This window comes from Meleagris gallopavo, chromosome 1, assembly GCF_905368555.1.
Source record: "Meleagris gallopavo chromosome 1, MGAL_WU_HG_1.1, whole genome shotgun sequence".
Classification (NCBI taxonomy): Eukaryota; Metazoa; Chordata; class Aves; order Galliformes; family Phasianidae; genus Meleagris; species Meleagris gallopavo.
Window position 1 is genome coordinate 143,689,365 of NC_139404.1, and position 12,792 is coordinate 143,702,156.

Consider the following 12,792-nt stretch of genomic DNA (forward strand, 5'->3'; position numbering starts at 1 on the left):
GTCAGCGAGGGCAACATCACCCGGCTGCAGCCTGGCAAACGCGGCGATACAATACAAAGTACGGCCGGCTTCAAGCCTTTCTTCGAGCCTTGTGGTGCATACAGGGGTCTCCCACGGCGGGCAGAAGGGAGAGGAGCCGAGCACACGCAGCGGGACCAAGAGCCGCCTGGCAGAGCGCGGCGTTCCTTCTCAGCCCGCTCCCTCCCCTCGCTGCCGCCGGTAGCACCCGGCCGCGGCCTGCGCGCGGGGAGCCGGGCCGGCAGGAGGCGTCCTGCGGGGCGGGCTGGAGGAGGGCCGGGGCGGGAGTGCCGGCTGTCCCGGAAACAGCACCGACCGGCGGCACAGCGGCGGCAGCTGCCGCAGTGGGAAGTCGCCAGGAGTCGTGCGCTGCCGCCGGCGGGCTGGAGCGGCGCGAGGCGGCGCAGAGCGGCGGGCGGTATGGAAGCGGTACCCCGCGAGGAGAAACCCAACCCGCTGCGGGATGCCAACCTCTGCTCCCGGCTCTTCTTCTGGTGAGCGCCGGGCACGCGGCCGACCCGGAGCGATGCTGAGTCCCGGCCACGCGGCGCGGGGAGGGATAGATCCGCCGCGAGGCTCGGGGCGGTAGGGTGGCCCGGGCAGACCCCGCGCGCAGGTGGCTCCGGCGGGAGCGGCCGAGGAGGAGCGAGGTCATCCGAGGTGAACGCGGCGGCGGGCGGTGGTGCCGCCCGGGGTGAGTCGCCTGGCGGCCGCAGCCCCGGGGCCTCCCGTGAGCACCGCCGCCCGCACGCGGCGGGCGCGGCCCCACGGATCCGCTGCCGCACGTGGGGCGCCGCGGGGCCGGGGGGCAGCGCGCTCCGGCCGCTCCTCGTCCCCCGGCTCCGCGCCGCCGCGCCCGTCGCGTAACGGGCCGCGGGCCGGCATCTCGCGCCGCTCTCTTTCATGGCGCGGGGCTTTCGTTCCACCGGGCTGTGTTTGCAGCTGCGCGGTGTGCGGAGTTCGCTAGTGAAGGGGGCTGCTGGCTGAAGGCCTCGGGTGTGGCGGAGCGAAGATGGGGTGCCGCCGGCTCGCTAGGAGCTGGTCGGGGTCGGATGGCCCCTGCGGCAAAGGCGGTGCTCGTGTTGACGGGGACCTCGACGTAGCACGTGTAATAGAACAGCGAGGAGTTACTTCCCGACAGTTTTATTGCTTTGAAGGGCGTTAGGAAAGGCCACGCAAGGTGAAATGGAAGAGCACCAACTCGTCTGCCAGGGCAGATCCGTTTGGAAGAGAGCAGGCAGCTTTCTGAGCCCAGAGCTCAGTGTAGGAGAGGAGGGTGAGAGCATAGCACTCGGTTCTGCAACACAAGTAACGCTCTGGGATCCTGAAAGCCATGCTGAGCAGGTGCAGGAATCGGTTTTGGAAGGCAGGGGGGTTTTACAAGTCCTGACTAATTAGTGAGAATATGGGGGTAGATGTGTAAGGTCGTAACACCAGGAATGCCCATGTTGAACACAGCAGTGCTAGGAAGCCTGGACACAAAGGTGCTTGGGGAAAAAAAACTGAACAAATGGGAGAAATTGCCCCGTATGCTGCTTGTCAGGCCTCCAGACTACTTCACAGCAATGGCTTTAGCCTTTTAAAGCCTCTTCTCTTGCATGTGCTGCATGTGATCATAAAAAACAACAAAAAAACAAAACAACAAAAAAAAACACCCGAGGTTCCACTTTCCTACAAGTTTGTGTGGTTTTACATAAAATCAAGAAGTATTTAAACCCTTTAGCTATAAATTAACTCTAAGGGTCACTTTAAGAAATATTCTTCTGTCCTACAGATGCGTACAGTATCTAACAGCCTGCCCTGTGAGCACTGCTGAGGCACTGCTTCGTTTTAACCGCTGCTGCTTCATGCAGGATGCTCTGCGATGCTTCCTGCTGGAGAACTGGAAAAGTGGTGCTGGAGGAGACAGTCCTGGGAGCTGCTGTCATGTGGTTGCAGGAGTGTTCCTGCTCTGCTCTCTAAATGCCAGGTGTTGTCAGTGAGGATAGAAGGTAGGGCACAGCAGGTAGCTGTGTCCTCTTTTTTTTTTCCTTTTTTTTTTTGTTCCCTGTATTTTTTGCTCCTAAAATGCAGTTTTGCCATTGCAAGAAACCGCCCTCCTCTTTTGTTGCCAGTAGTGCAGAAGAAAAGCTAAAATTATTCTGCCTTGCGGAAACAAGATCAAACTCACAGGGAAAGAAAAGAAATCATGTTTTCACTGAATTATAAAACTAGGGTAATGAGTGTGTAGGCTGAAGACATTCTTCTCTCATTGTTCAAAGCTTGTCTTCTTGTTCTTGGAGTTGTGACTTTGACAAGTATGAGCTTGATGAACATTAAACTCTCCAGCAGTACACTCATGGGAAAGAGGAGCATCTAGATTGTGTGTGAATGTTGTTATTTTATAGTGCATCCCTTCTGTAATGCTAGTCTGAATGTTATATGAATGAACTATTTATGGCAAGATTATGAAGATGAAAGTGGTTGCAAAATACTCCTGTTTTCCATAGCTCTCACTGAATTATCTATGTTACTATAGAGTTATCAAAGCCCAAACTGTTGTTTCGCATGTTGCAATTACTGCTTTATCTGCTGACCTTCAGAGTTGCAAGTTTCCGTGCTAACCAAACTTCTTCTCTGTCTGATAGTTACACAGTTAGCAGCGCTCAGATGTATTTCTGATGTACTTCATTTGTGAGATTTGTTTTGTTTATGGCTCAGCTTGCTGGTGGGAATGAGGGCTTTGAAGGATTGATAGGAGGATTTGCTTTCTTGGAGGGACCTGAAAGGCAGTTTCATTCAGTGTTTTTGATGTTCAAACATCTCTTTCGTCTGGAAAGTGTTTTGAGTTTAAAATGCTTTAGACTTCATGGTTTGTGAAATTGAGACTGGCCCATTTCACATCTTTTTTTTTTTTTTTTCTGCTGGGGAGGGTTCAGTACTATTAAATTAATAACTGTACAGTAAGGATATTTATAACTGTTGTTCTGTCTTGAGGATTGCATGCTCGTTAAGTAGCAGTTGGTATGCTGTTGTTAACATATAGCATTTGCTCTCTTGAATAATCAAAGATGTTCTAACTGTACAGCATTTGGATTTTTAAACACTCTTCGGGTCAGGTACTGAATCCACTCCTGTGGTAAGTTATAAAACATGTTATGACAAAATTTTTACAGTGGGGTAAATTTTGAGCCATTAAGAACATGAGAAAGAGAGCAAGCTGGAACACCCTGAAAAGGGAATCCAGTGTTTTTGTTCAAAGAAGTGAAAGAAAGTGCTGTTAGATAACGTGTATTTATAATTTATTTTCAATAATAATATTAAAATATATTAATAACAATAATTCTGTTCCAGCCTCGCAGTGACAGAACTGAAAACTTGCTCCAAGGTATCTAAGCAGTTACGATTCTAAGCAGTAAATAGCTTCTGTAATTATGTTTTGGTGTCTGCAGCATTGCTGTTGGCTTACTAAGAGTGTGCTCTAGGGAAAATGACAGAATGACTGAGACTTCTTGACTGCTCTGAATGGAGTGTAGTGGGAGAACAATAAAAAACATCTTTGCCCTTGGATTTAAGCACAAGCAGAATGCAGTAAGCAGAGACATGAAGGCAACAGGTATTTCGGTGGAGGCTGTAGAGTGTGTAGCTGCTTGCATCTGACCAAATACAGTTGTGCCGTAAACCTCTCTTGTATCAGTGAAATGCACACTTAAATTCTTCCTCCATTGCCCCAGAGCTTAGAGTTAGAAGGGCCACCAACTGCTTCAGCTGGGCCTTGAGTCAGCCTGGATGCCACCTGCACTTTGGTCCTGTGACACAGCACGTCCTTCCTTGCATGGGAAGAAGTCAGACAAGGAATTCATTGCCTTTCTAGAAAGGTCCAAAAACACCACCGTTACAACTGATGCGTGTTCCTTATGGTGGCCATTGGAAAGGTTTGCCTTGAGGTTTTTAAGTTTACTTCAGGTAGCAAATGAAAATAGCAAACAGCATCAGGTTTTCAGATTTGGCCTGATACTTTGTGTAATACCTGGTAAATTCCCACTTGGAATGTCCCAAATTAGGATTTTTGAGTTTTTCACTTTGCAAGGATCTGAGATAGCTATCTCAGATAGCTACTTTTTAGTTCATTTATTGATTAGTTGGTACAAGGTGGCTTTTTTAGCAGGACTGTTCAGATACTATGGGAAACTTGAAGCAAATATGTAAGCGTTTTCAATATAGATAAACAGGAAATGCATTTTCAGTAGCCAAATCAGGCTTGCTTCTCTTTCTTTCTCCCAGCTGAAGGTAGCCTTAGGGCCATAGAATCATAGAATGGCCTGGGTTGAAAAGGACCACAATGATCACTTAGTTTCAAACCCCCTGCCTGCTATGTGCAGGGTCGCCAACCACCAGACCAGGCTGCCCAGAGCCACATCCAGCCTGGCCTTGAATGCCTCCAGGGATGGGGCATCCACAGCCTCCTTGGGCAGCCTGTTCCAGTGTGTCACCACCCTCTGTGTGAAAAACTTCCTCCTAATATCTAACCATAGATATAGCCATACGTACATCTTTTATAACCATACGTCTTTTGTAACCATAGCCATACATGCATTTTTTATAATAATAATGCTTTGTTTGTTCATTTGCGAGACATTAAGTATCCTGTAGTCACATTTGAATCAGTCTCTTGACCAAAAGTTTTGCTCCTTTTGTTGCAAGGTAGCTGTACTATATGGAAGAAAATACTGCTTGAAAATCATAGCTTATGTATAAATCATGTCAGCTATGATAAGGGCGTAGATACTATAGGAATGTTGGCATTTGCTATCTACACTAACTATCTGTGTTTAGATACGCAATTAAAGGAACCGCTTGACAAAACACTGAAGCTGTTTGCTTTTGAAATGTCCTAGCCATGCTCAGTCATTTCTAAGAGGAAGTGTCCATCCTGTAATCCATGCAAAATTTAGGAGTATGCTGTACTGTTGAGTATTTTTGTTTGTTGTTGGTTTGGATTTTTTTTTTTTCATGTAGTTCTAGAACAGGCCTTAAGATTGGAGGAGAAAAATAATAAAATATGATTTCTGGGAGAGGAGAGTCAGAAGGAGTGATCACATGTTTGTTTATTTTCTTCCTATATCCCTATCCAACCACTTAAAACAGTAGCGTGAGCTCACAGATCATTTAATTCTTCCTCTTGCCACTGGGTGTGGAAAGAGTAGTTAATAAAGAAATTGATAACAGAAGGTTTCTTTGGAAACTGATATGAGTCGCCATTAATTTCAACTGTAGACCTTCTGAATAACTTTGGTTTCAGGATTTGATCCATGGTGTGTTTTGTTGTTCTTTGTTTTTTTTGTTTTGTTGTTGCTTATGGCTGCTTTTTTGTGTTAGACACGTAGGCGAGCTATAACAATTTTTAGATGCATTTTGCAACAGTGAAGAAAGTGCCTGCTCCATCTGTTTGATCAGTTAACTCATCTGAGATTAGGAATTTGTTTGAATGACCGATATGCATGACAGTACGCTTTTTTTCCCCTTTTTTCACTTCCTTCTGTCTGTCTGTACTTCTTGCCATCTGAAATATTTGGAAGTGTATTACAGTAGTCTTGAAAACGTTGGTTGAAAAGCACCCAAAGAAATACCAGAACTTAATATATTTAATCATTGTAGGTGACTGTCTTGGTAAAGGGAAGTGAGAGAGGGCAGCTGGCTGAGGGGAATGAGTGAGCATGTGAAGCAGTGAAAGCTTAGAAAAGAAATCACATGGTGACTACAGTGAGTTGAAGTGGTGTTTATACCTTGTCTGTACGTCCCGTGCCAACAGTGCTCTTCTGGACTAAAAGCAGGATGTAGCACTGCTGGATATGTACTGCTGGTGTAGAGCTCAGAGTTGTGTCATGAAGCCATGTTGGGGCAATCTCAGGTATATCTGCAGACTGGGACAAGAACTCCTTGAGAACAGCCCTGTGGAGAAGGACTTGGGGGTCCTAGCAGGTGAAAAGCTGGACACGAGCCAGCAGTGTGTGCTTGCAGTCCGAAAGGCCAATGGTATCTTGGACTGCATCAAAAGAGGAGTGGCCAGCAGGGAGAGGGAGGTGATTTTCCCCCTCTCATCTGCCCTTCTATGGCTCCAGCTGGAGTGCTGTGTCCTAGGCTGGGGCCCCCAGCACAAGAATGATGAAGAGCTGTTGGAGAGGATCCAGAGGAAGGCCACGAAGATGACCGGAGGGCTGGAGCACCTCTCTTAAGAAGAAAGGTTGAGGTGCCTGTTCAGCTTGGAAAAGGCTCCAGGGAGACTTTGTTGCAGCCTCCCAGTACTTTAAGGGGGCTTAAGGAGGAGTACCAAGGCTGTACATGGGTAAATAGTGATAGAACAAAGGGAATGGCTTTAAACTAAAAGAGGAGAGATTTAAATTGCATGTTGGGATGAAATTCTTTATTCAGAGGGTGAGGCACTGACACAGGCTGTCCAGAGAAGCTGTGGGTCCCTGAAGGTGCTCAAGGCCAAGTTGGATGAGGCCCTGGGCAGCCTGAGCTGCTGGTGGGTGGCAGCCCTGCCCAAGGCACGGGATTGGCCTGGATGATCTTGAAGGTCCCTCCTACCCTAAGCCATCCTGTGATTCTGTGAAGTTGGTCAAAGAACAGTACAAAAAAACCCCACATAGATACCTGGTGTAAGCTGTGGAGGATAAGCACTGTGGATTTGCTATCAAAAGGTCCCATGAGGAAACCCAATTTCTTTTACGGAAAATCAGCTCCAAAGTGGGTGACTAAAAAGCAAGAAATGCATGTTCCTTTGCAGCTTAGTGATTGGAGTAGTGCTTTCAAGCTGCTCAGAAGGTGAAATCCTAGATTCTTGTGTTGTGGAAGAATTTGAGTAAACAAAGACTCTCCTGTGCAACTTTGGAAAAATAACTGGACATTGAGTATAAACAACGATGCTTGTAATGTAACGTACAAGTAGGCTTAGGAAGAATGGGGAAAATGTAGCTTGTAAACCACTTCCCTAAGGTATTAGCTGATGAAAACATACAGGATGTGGCTTTTACTGGGCATTGTAAAATTACGCCATAGTTAAACTTATTCTTGTCTTGCTTTTTTATTTGTAATTAGACAGAATTGTTTAATCAGAAAAGTAGTCCATTTAGTCTAGTCTTTTGACTTAGTGATGAAATAAGATCTTTTGGGAAACTGGTGATGATCAAACTTTACACTTGTCCATCATCTTAAGATTTTAGTGATAGACAATTGCGTAGCTTCTGGGGTGAAGCACTGGAACAGGTTGCCCAAGGAGGTTGTGGATGCCCCATCCCTGGAGGCATTCAAGGCCAGGCTGGATGTGGCTCTGGGCAGCCTGGTCTGGTGGTTGGTGACCCTGCTCATAGCAGGGGGGTTGAAACTAGATGATCGTTGTGGTCCTCTTTCAACCCAGGCTGTTCTATGATTCTGTGATCTAGTAGCTGAGGGTGGCAAACAGCGGTGCCCTTACCCTTTGGGGTACAGCTGGTGAGACCCAGCGTGGTGTCAGTCCCAGTACCCACTGGCAGCCCCAGTGAGAAGAGGGGATGGAGCAGCCCCAGGGCATTTGCAAGCAGGACACCGTACAGATCCATAGTACAGCAAATCCCCTTCCTGGGCTGATGAACTGGATAAGCTAGGCCTATGTACCATATATCCTCCTTGACTGAAGGGGAGATCTTCTGGGACCCTAGCAAACCTAATTTAACAACTTTCTCATTTAGGAAATTTTATGTGGTGTATCAGAGTAGCATGACTATTCTGGTTACATAACAGCCTTGCCTGTTGGATAGGAGTCCCCGATTCTCTCACACACTATTTTGATGAGGAAGCTTCAGACCTTCCCTTAAGTCTTGCTTCTCTTATACTGATAAGAAAACCCTTTCTTAATATTTTTTCTGCAGACCTGGTGGAATCTCTCCAAAATACTAGGTAATTACTTTAATTACAGCAAGTAAAAATTGCACTTTGCTGAACAATCAAGTAAGCTGTGGCTAGTTGGCTGTGTTGTAATGTTACAGGGCGTGTAATGTGAGGGCCAGGAGTAGGAAAATGCAGGAAGTGAGTGTTTATGTTATGGTCTTTGTCAGTTCAGAAATGAATCATTTTATATTTTTATCAGTGCCCAAGGTATTGCTGTAGAAGAGGGATGTTTTTGGGTTCAGAGCAGTGAGTTACTGCTTTGCAGTTGGATATCTCTTGGGATTGCACCAGGTTTACAAGTGATTTTTTTAATTTTTCTTTTTAAATCTTTGTTCCTGGTGACATCAATATTCTGGCAGTAACAAGGGCTTAATTCTGGGCTTCTCTCCAGACTGATGTCTTTGATCAGCTGATTGTCTTGATAGAGCAGAAGCGTTCACTGCAGTACAGAGGGTACTCAGGATTCTTCCAAACATTCCCATGTTTATATGTAGCTCGTGCTAGCAAAAAAAATGGGACTTTGAAAAGCAACGTGTGAACATTATGTTTTGAAGGAGTGGTTAAAAGGAGGTTGTAATGTGTAAAAATATATATTCAATACATCTCAGTGGTGGCAGCACTTTTTGCTACTGTTGGCTGCAGTGCTGAGTCAAACTGGCATTAGGACAGAGCAGTTATCCTCAATAGAAGCATCTTTCTTCCGTGGTCTTGCTGTACCACCATGCTTGTATAAATATGATCATAGAAATATTGTTCTGTAGAGCAAAATTGGAAGCATTGCGTTATTTTTTAATGCATTTCCCCACCACCCGTGGTGTGCATTCTGTTATATGTCGTTAAATACCTTCTTCACGCTCCTTGTTAACTTTTAAGTGTTAGAACAATTTTGTTTTCATCACTTTTACATGAGTAGCCAGTGGAATGTCTTAACTGATTCCACTGCTGTGAGAAGGATTGATATTTCTGTATTTTCCTGAAAGCACAACCTCACCATGATACTTACAGTAAAGGAGGTAGGGAAGGTTACTTGTACTCTATCCTGCTCTGTTAGGAAAGAGACCTTTGGCCTGTTTGTGGGTGCACTGCAACTATTCTGCAAGAGGAAGAACACCTGATACTGACCACAGGAGCCGACTGAAGGCTGCAGATGCTTCCCATGGCTGTGCTGGAGCCAAGAGAGCCTCTTCCATCCAGCAGGCAGAAATTGGTGGATGGACCTTGAGATTATTTGCCCCATGTTTGCTTTATACCCATAGTCAGTAGTAAGAGCTCAGTGTCGAACCCCAGATTTCATGTGATTTGATGGAGATGTTTCTGTCAAACTGTGCAGAAGCTCTTCTTGTGGCAGGAGCAAAGGATCTTTGAGAACCGTAGAATTGTTTGAGTTGGAAAGGAGCTTTAAAGGTTAACTAGTTCAACCACAAAGCATTGAACAGAAACACCTACAGCTAGATCAGGTTGCTCTGAGCCTCATCCAGCCTAATCTTGAATATCAATATCTCCAGGAACCTGCTAAAGAGTCTGTCTCCTTCTTTCTTATAGCCCCCCTTCAGGTACTGAAAGGCCCCTCTCAGGTCTCCCTGGAGCCTTCTATTCTCTAGGCTGAACAACCTTAGCCCTCTCAGCCTGTTCTCGTAGTGGTGATGTTCCATCCCTTGGATCATTTTTATGACCCTTCTCTGGATGCACTCCCAAAGGTCCATGTTTCTTCTGTACTGAGGACTCCACATCTGGACGCAGAGCTTCAGGTGAGGTCTCACCAGTGCAGAGTAGATGGGCAGGATCACCTCCTTTGCCCTGATGACCATACTTCTTTTGATGCAGCCCAGAGAATCTTGATTCTTTAGAGAAGCTGTGGCAGTTATTTGGGTCCTGATGCTGTATTGGCTGTACAGTCTAAGCAACAGTTGACATGTTTTTTAATTTCTAATTGTATGTTTAACGTAACGGAGGACTTAACATCTCATATACGATACAGATCTTCCAAGAGTTCAGAAGAGGCTGTTGAGCATCAGAGATGCTGCTTTAAGGATAGAGAGTTAATCTTTGAATGAATTGGGCAAATACTGTGCACTGACATGCTAAGTAGTGAAAGAGAAGCATAGATCCCATTTGTCACATACAGTCCTACCATGGAGCCTGTGAAAAGGCTGTTGGGACAGTTCTGCCTTGAAGAAACTCTGTGCCCACTCTTCCAGCATTCAACTCGTCTTGCCACCCTCTCTGAAACTAACCAGCAAACTTTTCATATGCCAGTGTATACAAAGTTAAACTGGAGCATGCCTGAGCAGGAAATACAACTTGTTGATGAGTATTCATAACCACTGTTGTGGTTGTGAATAATAACTGTCCTCATTGTAAACCATTGCAGTCTTGAATTCTCATGTGCATGCCTTCAAGAAAAGAATACTCTTCATTTAGTGCACCAGGTGTTCTAGTAAAAGCTGAAGTCAGGGAATAATTAGGCTGAAGAAATTGAACAGCATATATGAGCTTTCACAGGCAATTGACAAGTATCTTGTCATGAGTTTAAAAAAAAAAAAAAAAAAAAAGCAACAACTGTTATTCCAAAATGGGGTCCATTTCTGACCTCTTTGTTCTGTTTGTGATGGCCAACCTAGAAAATTCTTCTAGGGAACAAGCATGAGAGCTGAAGTTCACACTCCACCACAAAACCAAATATTAAGGATTAAAAGATATGAAGTGGCAAAATGCATTTTTTACAGCCTCTCCATTGCTTCTAAGGTGTGTGTGTTTCTTAAGTATCGTTCTCTTTTACTCTGCTTCAAGAATGATGTTGTTGTTGTTGTGCTTTCTCGTACTTTTGTCTGCTCTGTGAGATGCAACTGGAACTATTTAAGTCTCCTTCACCTGTTTTTCAAGATTGAAGAAGTTTCTGTGTGCATAAAAGCTAGTCTTACTACAGTACTATTTGATTGGAAAAAAAAAAAAATCTCAGAATCAGAGACCATCTCGAAGTGTATCAGACCCATAAGAATCAGTTACCTTTTCTTACAAAATGACAGCAGCACTGTAACAATCTCTTTCATAAAATACTGAGCTTTTAAAAATCTGAGTACTTGAGGAAACTGAGCTATTAGAAAGTGTTTTCCTATTTTTGAGTACCCGTTTCTTAGTATCCTTTCTAATGTGGCATGGTGCTTTGTGTTTATACTTCCACCTGTGTCCTAGTAATAAAACATTATTTATCCATTTTTACATTTGTGTGGTTGTCTATAAATTACTGACATTCAATATTTGTAAATGTGGAATTTGAACATTTACTTTTTCTCCCATACAAATAAACGCCCATGCAAATTACAAAAGTATTTTTTTTAAATATATAGTATAGTTTTATGCACAGTTCTGTCAATATTATAATAATTGGTTTAAGTTCTACTTTTCCATAAATATTTAAAGGAATGCTAATTTTCCATAAATATAAGTAAACACTGAAAAAATTGCCTTGTGTCTGAAAATTGCATTGACTATCTTGGCTGCCTGGAGCTAGGGTTCTGAGGGGCATAAACAACTTTAGGATGTTCTAAAATGAAGATGACTTACTTCTTTAGGGTTTGTGAAGAAAAGTTCTATAAAATACGTGGATGTTGGGTGATGCTTGAGAAGAGGAGGGAAGACGAGGCTAAAAGAAAGAAGTAACAGGGAAATTAATTACTCTTTTGGTCTCTGATCTGTTTACTAATCATTGGTATTTAAATAGGTGGCTGAATCCATTATTTATTATTGGCCACAAACGGAAACTTGAAGAAGATGATATGTACAAAGTACTGCCAGAAGATTCCTCTAAGAAACTTGGGGAGGACTTACAGTGGTAAGGAATAAAATCATTGTTCTATTTCATTGATTTTCTGCTGATGAATGTGAGGTTTTATTCATGTTCTAAAATTTGAAGAGGTTGTTTTAAAGTTTAACAAGCTCTATTGTTAACAATTCTGGATAGCTAAGAGTAGCATTTACAGATTTTACTATGGAGACATTTTCATTTCTTCTCATTATATGTAATGAAGGTATATTAGAGTATTACCAATTATGTCATTTAAAATTTGTCTGGTACTTTGCAGAATACTTTGGTAAAGAAGGCTTTTCATCAACTGTTATTGTGGTAATCCTTAATAAATTAATGCAGGTATTTTGGTCTTATGGTAGAATAACTATGAAAACTGTTAAAACTTCTCTTTATAAAAGTGAGGAAAAATATGTTTGTTGTGTTTTTGAAGAACAAGATGAATTTAGCGAAAGCTGTATATGCTTCACATGTGTGTATATAAAGAGAGTTTCTCTTTTTTCTTGTAATAGTGATGTATCTGCCAGTATAAAATTACCAAGGTTGGAAAAGACCTCCAAGATCATCCAGTCCAACCATGCACCTATCACCAATATTTCCTACTAAACCATGTCCCTCAGTAGAACATCTAAATGTTTCTTGAACTCAGGAGGTTCTTTTGTCCAAGGTTGCTCTGAAATTAAGGCCATCTATTTATTTCCATGGAAACTACAACAAATACAAAGGACAAGCACAATACAAGCACAATAACACTGTTTTGTAGAGCAAATCCTCAGCTGCATGACACCGTTTTTCAGTAGTCACCACCATTATCTATGCATTTTTGCCAGCAATGAACAAGAGCCTACATGCTACACTCATAAAAAATGTGTACCAGCAGAGATGACCCACTGTTTCAGAGCTGCTCTGACAGCATAACTGCTAGGAAGACATTGCCCACGCAGTCCATCTTTTGTCAACCTGAACAGATAAAAGTCAGAAGGTGCCAAATCTAGATTATATAGTGGTTGCTGTGGGACAGTCAGTCCAGGCAGTATGGCAATGTGCTCAACAGTCTTCAG

At 43.8% G+C, this 12,792-nt stretch overlaps 1 protein-coding gene across 2 annotated transcripts in view; it reads left to right on the forward strand.

Annotated features, from left to right (window-relative positions):
- Positions 1-288: 288 nt before the first annotated feature.
- Positions 289-12,792, forward strand: part of ABCC4 (ATP binding cassette subfamily C member 4 (PEL blood group)) — a 151,492-nt gene continuing 138,988 nt past the window's right edge. Inside the window, exons 1-2 of one of the 2 annotated variants that reach the window (XM_085215631.1) lie at positions 289-512; positions 11,648-11,758. In XM_085215631.1, coding sequence (XP_085071757.1) covers positions 439-512; positions 11,648-11,758 — 185 coding nt within the window. In that variant the 5' untranslated portion in view covers positions 289-438. The remainder of the gene's footprint in view (positions 513-11,647; positions 11,759-12,792) is intronic. The other variant, XM_085215630.1, reaches the window with a different exon arrangement.